Consider the following 10,722-nt stretch of genomic DNA (forward strand, 5'->3'; position numbering starts at 1 on the left):
GCCAAATCCCAGAAGACTGCTTTCTTCATAGTCACCACCATGAAAGCCTCAAATCTTACAAAAAGTACTTCGTTCATTTGTTCATTCTGTTGATGTTTTGCTTCTGAGTTAGTAATTCTCATGTAATGGGAAGCAATTTACAACCAATGATGGAATGATGGTGAAGATGATGATTAACAGAGTAACTGTATTGGAGAAGGGATGTGGAAGGCAAGTAAGAAATGCACACTAGACCTGGCCAGTCTCATACCCCAAGAGCTTTGGTATTGTAGTCTGTCAGACTGTCTCTCAACTTTAAGGTTCACAACCTTCTTGAAATAAATTTTATTTGTTACATCTTCAAATTTATTGCACCTTTCTCTTACAGTCACCTAATATATTGTATCTTATTTGTTTATTTATCAATGCTGTGAGCAGCTTTGCCTAGGCAGTGTTGATTGTTGAGGGAAATTTAGTAAATAAAGAAGTAGAAAGGATATGGAAGGAACTGGTCGTGGCCTACTTTGAGGTACTACACCAGAATTTGTCTAGAGGAACTAAGGATAGCAGCAAAAATCCCCAGCCAATTTGAGTTTCAAATTCAAGTCACAAGTGTTACCACTTGAGGCAGCTTCCTTAAAGGAAATTGTTATATAATATTTTTAAGGCCAGAAGTGGCCGCAGTACAAGGGACTTAGTCCCACCCCACTAGCAATAAGAATAATAAGAATGTATAATATTTTTAGAAAGAAAAATTCAGTTATTGGTAATTAATTTCTGAGTTCTAAAAACTCATATGTATATATATATATAACTTTATATAACTTATAAATTGTTGAGAAGACAGATGTTTTAGTCTTATGTTGATGGAAAAGGGACATTGAATTGTTTTGCCCAATCCTGCAGCAGGTGAAGTGAGACGCTTCGTCCTCCACACACGATGATTACAGCAGGTCTTGATTCCAAATGTGGAAGTTTTCCTTCAGCATGCAGTCTTGTCAACACACCACAGTATACAGATGCCAGGGAAGCCCCACATCCTGGTTCCACTATAGTGCACTCATCATCTGGAACATATTTTAAATTTTGTGAAGATGTGACTGAAAGAAGTTCAAATGACAGAATTCAGAATTTTATTAATGATGACCGTGTTACTGCCGTAAGTTATATAGAATAGTATTTTTTTTGTTGCTAGTGGGGTGGCACCAAGTCCTTTGTACTGCGGCCACTTCTGGCTTATTGTACGAGCCCCAGATGATAGGTGAGGGTGATTGTGAAGCAATTGGTGGAATGAAGATTAGCAGGGGAAACCGAAGTACTCGGAGAAAACCTGCCCCAGCGCCACTTTGTCCACCACAAATCCCACTTGACCAGACCCCGGGATCGAACCCGGACCGCCGCGGTGGAAAGCCAGCGCCTCTCCGCTTGAGCTATGGCGTGGCCTATATAGAATAGTAAGTAATCCAACTGACCCTTTGTCATGCCATTTAAATTCCAATATCCTGAAGATTTCAGACCATGTACACAATTACTATACAAGCATACTAAGCATGGTTGAGGACATTTTGCTACGTTCTAGTGCCTTAGGAGCAACAAAGATTTTAAAAAGTTATAAGGGCTTTCACAATGAGAGGAAACATGACAATGCCACAGGTAGGCTGGCTACTCATTCAGCCATACCCCTCATTACCTTCTGCTAGCTCCAATCGGTCTGCTGATCAGAAGGGAGAATGTCCACACAAAAACAGCACAAGCTCATTGGGTAACAAACTTGGGTTCATTTTATGGATATCCTATGTGAAGTCATGAAAAAGAGTAATATAAATGTTTTATTTGAGAAGAATCAGCCGAATCAGTCCTTTGGTTTAGACCATTTTGAATTTGAAATACTTCAGAGAATAAATGTTCCAAATTCAAGAACTGCCTAAGTAAAAATATGTCTTAAGAATTTCCTGAAGGAACAAAAATCTGTTTTAACATTATTTAAGAATAATTGAAACAAACCTGCAAATTTTATGCAACTTCTAATTGCCTGAGCATCTGTTACAACTTCTGAGATGACGTTAAACTGAGGTAATATATCCCACAGGTATGGATTAATTACGCTGCTTCCCAGGCAAATAGCAATACTATAAACACAAATCAGTAAATATTTTAAGTTCAGTCTTCATAGTTGCAGATGATATCATACATTTATAAATAAAAACAGCTATTTCACTGAAATTTTCATCTTTTAATTAAAAGTAACATGTGAAGTGTTTGATTTTGGTTTATTGATCCAGGATTATTATATACACATGTTATAAAAGAGTAAATAGCCCAAGATTTTTAATGATGAATAGGAAGAAATTGGTCATGGCATATTTTAAGGAACTATTGTAGAAGCTGGGTGGAGTAACTGAAGAAAATTAAAACCAACATACCCCATTGACCCTGATGGGTCTTCAATGCAACTGTCCCGCCCACTGATTTTCTCTAACAGAAACCTATGTATATGCAGAAACTCAGCCACAATGCACATTTTGACCCTGATGGTGGAGGCAGGATGTACCTCTGAAATGTTGCTGCTATTCCACACAACCACATGACATAACCACCAAAGAACAGAACTAATGTTAGAATGGATGTAAGAAAAATAAGTGTGAGGTTGCGGTCTGGTTAAAATGGCTCAGGATAGAATCCAGTAATGTGATTTATTCGTTTTAGTGACACACTTTTGATATCCAAAGTGTGCAATGTTTATAACTCATAAATATTACCTGGTGATTTTGTCAAGAACTGTTATCTTCTTCGCTGTTACTGAAAGATTAAGACAGTGAGTGCCAACTGTCTCCATAGCAACAACTGGAACATCTTGCCAACCTGAAAAATTAATAATTCATTACACACACACACACACATATATATATATATATATATATATATATATANGTGAAAGAAACCTGCTCTCTCCAGTCCCTTTAAAACACCAGTGAGTAGACCCCCATCGCCAACAGCAGCTACAATAACACTTGGCTTGTCAGAGAGCTGCATCACAAGTTCATCAACTACAGTTGAATGGCCAGTCCTGAAAACGGAGGAATTCTATGTTATAAAGACCATTTCATTCCTTCTATCTATTTACATGCATTCCCAATTTCTTGTGGCTTAACAGGTGCTGCAGAAAGAGTACAAAATAAATATCTGCAGTGTAATCCTCAATAAAAGGCGGTTAACTTATGGTGACAAAGGAAGGAAATGTGAGAAAAATAGTGCAAAATATTTTGCATGGATTTTCATGTATACATTGTATGAGTCAAAAGAAAGAACTACGTGACCTATTAAATAGTATTATAAATGGTAATATCCAGTATTTTTTTTTCTAAAAGCATGTTTGCCAGCACTTGCACACTCAGTTTCACTTTCATAGGGGTACTGGTAATTATTCCAAAGTGATGTGGAAACATTTAATTTAAAACTCATGTCCAGTGACAGAGAGTTCATATTGACTGTGTTGGCGTGACTAACACTGAAATATACATGCAAAATTGTTTCTGTGGTGGTTCATTGGTACTCCACATGCTTGTATGAGGAGTGGTCAGGTAATGCTTTTTCTGCCACCTCCAGTGAGCCCATCCACCACAGGCTTATTAGTCAATTCGTTTTTGCTTTCATTAGACATTTGTGGGTGCAAGTGCAGTTAGAAGAGATATGATGTAGTAGTGGTTTGAGGGAAGGAGGGAGTGCATACCATATTGGCCAAATGAGCAATGTTAATGCAATTCAGTTGCTTTGTGCTTGCAGAACATAGAAGCAACCGGCAAGCATGCAAGAAAGAGTAGGATGGCAAAGAGTGTATTTCTGCTCGAGGATACTATGATATCCTTCAAGTAATTGACAAATTTTTATTTCGAAATATTTTCAGGAGTATTATTGCAAGACAAAAACCTTTTCTAAATTAGGTAAATCAGTAGTAATGGTATGTATTTATGATCAAGAAAGTGGAAGAATTTCAAAATATTATACGAGAGGTTTGAAAAGGTTTTGATCAGAAAGTGAAAGCCTCTCACAGAGAGCACTTAGAGCTCTTAGAATTGCCAACTAAGGGATACTGAATTCCAATAATTAATAATGACTGAAACATTTTTTATCAGTAGCTGTACTGTGAAGTAATCCAATCTAGGACAGGACAGTTGAGCAATCAATTCTCAAAAGTTCACAAATTAAAGTTTGTTTAAATTCTAGAATTTGGAAACTTTAAATATCACTCAGAAAATATTCCAGCTACTGCTTATGATTTGGTACTGAAATTGTATAGTTGATATTTTTATTCTTTTTTTTTCTGAAAACTGAACATTCCATTATTTATTCATTGCAAGGATTTTTATGTAGCAATATTTCAGACCTGTTCAAATATTTGATCACTTCAAATCTGTGTATGGCATTACCAGCAGTCATAAAGTTATCTTCTCTTTAATAACCATGCCAACAGCTAATGCATCTACGTGTATTAAGTGGTCATTTTCAGCTCTGAAAAGGGTTCACTCTTATCTATGCAGAATGCAGACTCAGGAGAGACACAAAGTTATCAGTAATGGAAACTGATAAGAAAATCCTTCAAGATTTAGAAAGCACTTCCCACTTCTATGACTTCATGACAGATATTTTCAAGATAAAAACTGAAAACGATTGAAATGCTAGGTATAATAAAAATAGATGGGCATGGCATGTAGCATGAATTGGGATGAAGAGGATTGCATATAAGATATTTGTGAGAAAGCCAGAAGGAAAGAGACAACCAGGAAGACCAAGACGTACATGGGTGGACAATGTTAAAATGGATCTTGGAGAGATAGACTGGGGTGGTATGGACTGGATCGATCTGGCTCAGGATGTGGATTAATGGAGGGCTTTAGTGAACATGGTACCGAACCTTTGGGTTCCATAAAATGCTGGAAAGTTCTTGAGTAGCTGCACAATTGGCGGCTTCTCAACAAGGGCTGAGCTCCATGTAGTTAGTAAGTCACTAATCATTTTTTCTTAGTTTCCGTTTACTTCTTCTTTCATTTCTTAACTTCATTAGTTTTGGGCTCAAATTTTTATAGTTGTCTTATATAATATACCATGTATATACTTGATTGAAAAATGTAATGACCTCCTTCTGCAATGCGATATGGCTAACATTTTTGAAAATGTCATGCTCCACCACTGCTCATGTCTATATTTGCCAGTGTACTTACCAGCTAATAACAAACTTCTAGAAGTAAGAATAAATTCAAATGAAAATATTAACAACTTATCATTGATTATAATTTCTTCTTGCACTGAATAAAACGTCTTTTAGAGACTCTGGAATTTCCCTGTGGTTTGAGCTCTTTAAACTTCTTTACTGAAGCAGCAGTCATGTTGATAGATATTCGTTTTTGTATTATGTACTTTTAATCAAGTATGATGTCAATATACGTGTATAAACATAGTTTTTAACATTTGAAGCTTTAACATAATTTTGCCATTAATAATAATAATGATAATGATAATTATGATGATAATAATAACAACAACAACAATACTAATAATAATAATGAGGATTTCTGGATGAAGAGAGAAATGTATGAGAGTTATGCAAATGTTTCTTATGAATGCTGAAAGAGTCATATAGCAATTTTGGTATTGTTTCTGTACATAGAATATTACATGCACACCTTTGAATTCCATCAATGTATATTTTCCTTAGGGGCATTTAGATCCATCTGTTATAGATGGAAATCTCAGCTGTCATTGTCATATGGATATTGTCAGATGATTCTGAGCCAGGGCCTAATAAGCTTACTCTGGTGGCAACTTTTAAGAACACTGCAGTTAAAGCATAGCAATGAAAAGATGTAGGAACACTTGAACCCACTGCAAAGAGGAGGGTAACAACACTGTTAATAACTGTATATAAATGATCTCCCACTAAATGTACAAGGTGCAGAAATGGTATTGGTTGCAGACGATATTAATGTACTGGTTATTGATAAAGATAAAGATGTAGCTCAACAGAAAATAAATAAGATCATGAAACAGCTCGAAACATGGTTTCAGGTAAATAACCTTTTAATAAATATTAAAAGACAGGTGCTATGTCAAATAGGTTTGTAGTTAGACCGCAGATACTCCATAATAACTTGGAAATTGCTTACTCATCGGAACTGAGATTTTTAGGTATAGATATTATAGAAAACCTTAAATGGAACAACCACATCCAGTCATTATGTTCAAAACTTAGTAAAACATCCTATATAATTAAATCACTAAGAGGAGTTTTGAGTCCAAATATGTTAAGAAGCATATATTTTGGAAAGTTTAAATCGTTATTGAGATATGTAATAATATTTTGGGGGGGTGAAGGTGTTAGTATAAAGGTATTTAAAATGCAGAAGAGGGTGTTACGAATAATTAGTGGACTTGGTAAACAAGAGTCATGTGGGCAAATTTTTAAAGATTATGGCATCCTCACAGTCATATCTTTGTATATCTTGGAGGTGTTGTATTACATAAAAAAGCACAAGCAGATTTGATCCGAAATATAAATGTTCATAGTTATAATACAAGAATAAACAAGGATTTTCATGTTCAATTCTGCAGAACTACATTATTTAAAAAAAAGTGTGGTAAATATGGGGATACAATTGTATAGTAAGGTGCCAAACAAAATAAAAAACTCGGTGGGTTTTTCAAAGACTTAAAAATAATTTTTATTGAAGCATTATTTTTATACGATAAATAAATTTATTAGTTTTAATAAAAAGTGGATGGTGCAAGTACTTATGTTTGGATGTCGTAGCCGTTCATGAGCTGTATATAGTAGTTTGTATATTTTTTGGAATGTTGCATTTATATATTGCTTATGATTGTAACAAATGTTGGCAGTATGCTTGTAACTTTGTAGATTTATTTTGTTAACTTGTATTACCGAATGAAGTGTCCAAATGTTACTATGTAGCGAAACGGATGAAATACAATACAATACAATACAATACAATACAATACAATACAACAGTAAGTGAGGCTAACCCAGTTATAAACACTGGGGTTGTTTAATTTCTTCAGCGAATAATTTTGCCCTTTTATCTTTGAAATTTGACTATTTCTATTGAAAATCACTTACATTATAATATATACTACCACTTTATATGAAAAAATAAAAATATAATTTTGAAATTTGAAGTTTAGCATAGTCACTGATGCTTACCAAACTCTTGGATCCATGGGGTCTATATATAGGGCTCCACATTTTTTTGCTTCCTCCTGTGCAAACATTGCAGCTGCGGTGACATCGGCTCCCTTAACCTGAAGAAAATTATTATGTGGAAAATTGTCAGTGATTGACAAAATAAGAAGAATGAATGAATAAAATACAATTATGGAAAAATAAAAGAAATTGTTTGTAATGGTTTTGGCATTTAATGTGAATGGAGGAAGGTAGGTAGCCACAAGAATAAACAACTGGACTCTACCAGGAGGCCAGAGGAGAGGATAATGAGGGAAACCATGTAAAGAAGGAATTCTACAAAATATGATTAATAGACTAGGTCCCTTGTCACAGGGTCATGGCGCCTCCTCACGTTGCAGATGGAGAAGACACCCTCCAGGTATGGAGGGAAGATGCAAGTATATTGAACAAGCAATCACAGACAGCCGACAAGGGGTGGTCCTACAGCTTGGGGGTTGGGCGTGGGGCTAACAACTCCTCACCATAAAAAATAATCGTGTTATGAAAATGAACACAAAGCCTCAGACCTGGATGGATCCTCTGCCGTCTCGTCACCAAAATGCAGGGCAAAATCATGACATAACTATAGGAAACAGATGTTTTGAAAATGTGGCACACTTCAGATATTTTGGAACAACGATAACAAATCAAAACCTGATTCAGGAGGAGATAGAACACAGGTAATGCTTGCTACCATTCAGTCCAGAACCTTCCATCTTTTCGTGTGCTGTCCAAAAACATAAAAATTAGAATATGTGAAACTATAATTTTGTCTGTGGTTCTGTATGGGTGTGAAACTTGGTCTCTCACATTAAGCAAGGAACATAGACTGAGGGTGTTCGGGAACAGGGTGTTGAGGAGAATATTTGGACCGAAGAGAGATGAAGTGACAGGAGGTTGGAGAAAACTACATAATGATGAGCTTCATGACTTCATAACTCTTCTCCAAGTATAATTAGAATGATCGAGTCAAGGAGGATGCAGTAGGCAGGGCATGTAGAACAAATGGGGGAGATGAGAAATGCATATAGGATATTTGTTAGAAAGGCAGAAAGAAAGACACCACTGGGAAGACCAAGGCATATGTAGGTGGACAATATTAAAATGTTCATAAACTTCTTTGTGGAATACAAACATATATACCAGGATAATTTTAAGATCTCTCATTTAGAAATAAGGTCTGAACTGGATTGAAATATTCCAGAATAAGATTCAATTGTTAGATTTTGTGAACAAGGTGATGAAACTGTGAACTGTGTACAAGGAAGGATTTTTGATTGGGTTTTTATTCCTATGAATGGTAACTAATCTGTAAAAACTGCTGACAGTGTAACTGGTAATTTTTCATCTGTTGAATATTTAATTGGAAAATAAGATGCCCTTTTACTGATATTACAGGATTTCATGTTTTGCTTTTAGGGCTAAGAAAGATATTATAGTAGACTTACTGAAAATTTTGGCGGTGTGTATACTTTTTGCTAATGTTGTTAAAAGATGTAATATTTCACACATTTTTGTAATCTTTACCACAACTTGAGCTCCATTCTTTTGCAGCCGTTCTGCAGACACAAGTGGGGAATTCTCTGGCAGAAAAACAGTGCATGGAATTCCAATAATTTGTGAAGCAGAGGCCACAGCCAGGCCTGTATTGCCACTCGATGTCACCACCAAGTACTGGCAACCTTCTTGTTTCAACTGGAAATACATGAAAGCATTCATTGAAACTTTCTGAGGTAATTTAAAGTAATTATGGAGGAGCGAATAGATTCAACAGCAGAATCTGAGACTGTTTAATGAAGAATGAAATTTTTTTATGAAATATGTATACAGTTACTGTTACTAGACTGTGATTTTTTGTGAAGGCAGTGGAGATAGGGTTTTGTGCTTCATGTTAGTGCTAATTTTATTTTTCTTCATCACAATATTTAGAATAGTTCTAGGATCAATTAAATTTTCAGTGAGTACTGAGAGATCAGCACTGCCTATTTCCATAAATTTGAACTTCATTCACTAACTTTACTGTTTATCTGCCTGAATTGTAGTCTGATCTTATCAGTTCATAATTAAAGTAACCTATGTTAGGGCTAATAAAATGTATTTCTTACCTTCTGGCACAGATGTCCAAAACCACGCATCTTGAATGAACCAGAAACTTGACAGTTTTCCATCTTCAGGTACACATTCTTGCACATAGGAAGATGCTTAGCCAGAGCTACACTTCGAAGCAGGGGTGTCACAATATGTAAAGGCCTTTCATCTGAGTCTTTAGAGGACATTTTTTTTAAGTATTATACAAAATGTGAAAGTGAAATTTAGCCTATGTTGATGCAAGCTATGGGTTTTCTCCTCTAATCAGTCAAATAATGATGGGGAATGTATAAGTTCTGTGTGTTGTGGAGAAGAGACTCTTTTCGAAAGTGGTTCTGTAATTACTATTTATTACATATAATACTAGTGTGAAATAAGTTCAAGTCTTCTGCCCAATCAAACGTAAAGACTTCGAAGTAGAACGCATCCAGTATAAATTACATAAGTCATTTGTAAAATTAGAAGATGGTATGATGTCCACAAAAAGTCTCTGGCCTTGAACTGTACTGCCAAAGTTAGAACAGTGGTTTTGTTACACAGTCACAGTTAGGAGATACATAGCAGCTGCTCCTTCAAAATCAACCTTGTAACAATTTAACCCACTGAGACCTTATCTACATACTTCATGGTCTTGGAATTCTGTTCCAATGTCCAAAAGATAAAACTCAGTGGATTCAAATGACATGGAGGATGGTTGATGAGGCTTATTAGGACATACACAGTATTTAATCAATTCAAATATTTATTAATTGCTAGTTTTCCTGCTCTTATTTGAGTAATAGTTTTATATGTGTCAAATAGAATTCTATTGTGACAAGTGCTCCTGGTCATTATGACCATGCATAATATGCAAGATATATTTTTTCACAAAATTTGCTTTACTAAATATGGACATCTCTTATTTCATACAGAGTATTCTTACAGTTCCTGCTGTGGTCTTATAATATGGCAGTCTGTTGTAAATCTCTTTCAAATATAAATAATTATAAAACTATCTGTACATCATATATAGTCATGATGTATTCATTTTCTTATTACATGTTTCAGCCTATGACAAGATCATAATCAAGTGGTCTCATAAACTAACAAAGGGACTCAGTCAATTGAATCTCTCTGGTCTGGCTACAGCTTTGCAGTATGGTAGTGGAACCTGCTCTGATTTCTTGGCCAGAATATTAGATGTCCACCATTTCTATGTAGATCATTTTTCTTTCCATGTTATTTGCTATCCTTATGCTATAGAAACACAGATGCATCTGTTGGCTTTCAGCCAGCATAGTGACGCTTGGCTCTGAATCCAAATGGGAATCATGATCATATTTTAGTACATATTATTGGCAATTACAATTTAGGAAGTGGGGCACCCTTTTCAGCAGGAAGAGGGGTCTGTTACTGAAAGTGAGTGTCACTTCTGCTGCATC

At 35.5% G+C, this 10,722-nt stretch overlaps 1 protein-coding gene across 2 annotated transcripts; it reads right to left on the reverse strand.

Moving 5' to 3' along the window:
• Window positions 1–5: 5 nt before the first annotated feature.
• Window positions 6–9,859, reverse strand: LOC111869431 (serine dehydratase-like). Of its 2 annotated transcripts, XM_023860955.2 has the most exons (7): window positions 9,319–9,859; window positions 8,741–8,908; window positions 7,193–7,290; window positions 2,922–3,046; window positions 2,739–2,841; window positions 1,984–2,108; window positions 6–1,046 (listed from the first exon to the last, which is right to left on the reverse strand). In XM_023860955.2, exons 1-7 carry the CDS (start codon window positions 9,487–9,489, stop codon window positions 838–840), a joined length of 999 nt encoding a protein of 332 aa, XP_023716723.1. In that variant the 5' UTR covers window positions 9,490–9,859; the 3' UTR covers window positions 6–837. The 2 variants fall into 2 exon arrangements, with proteins under 2 accessions (XP_023716723.1, XP_023716724.1); XM_023860956.2 differs by lacking the exon at window positions 1,984–2,108 and having other exon boundaries at window positions 962–1,046.
• Between the last annotated feature and the right edge of the window lie 863 nt (window positions 9,860–10,722).

Source organism: Cryptotermes secundus, unplaced genomic scaffold (assembly GCF_002891405.2).
Source record: "Cryptotermes secundus unplaced genomic scaffold, Csec_1.0 scaffold813, whole genome shotgun sequence".
NCBI lineage: Eukaryota > Metazoa > Arthropoda > Insecta > Blattodea > Kalotermitidae > Cryptotermes > Cryptotermes secundus.

Excerpts from the sequence above, each read along its gene's own strand:
- LOC111869431 (XM_023860955.2), bottom strand. The coding sequence starts at position 9,489 with ATGTCCTCTAAAGACTCAGATGAAAGGCCTTTACATATTGTGACACCC. Across the intron at positions 7,291-8,740 it reads AGAATGGAGCTCAAGTTGTG|GTTAAGGGAGCCGATGTCAC; the intron begins GTAAAGATTACA and ends AATTTTCTTCAG. Across the intron at positions 1,047-1,983 it reads AAGTTGCATAAAATTTGCAG|ATGATGAGTGCACTATAGTG; the intron begins GTTTGTTTCAAT and ends AATATGTTCCAG.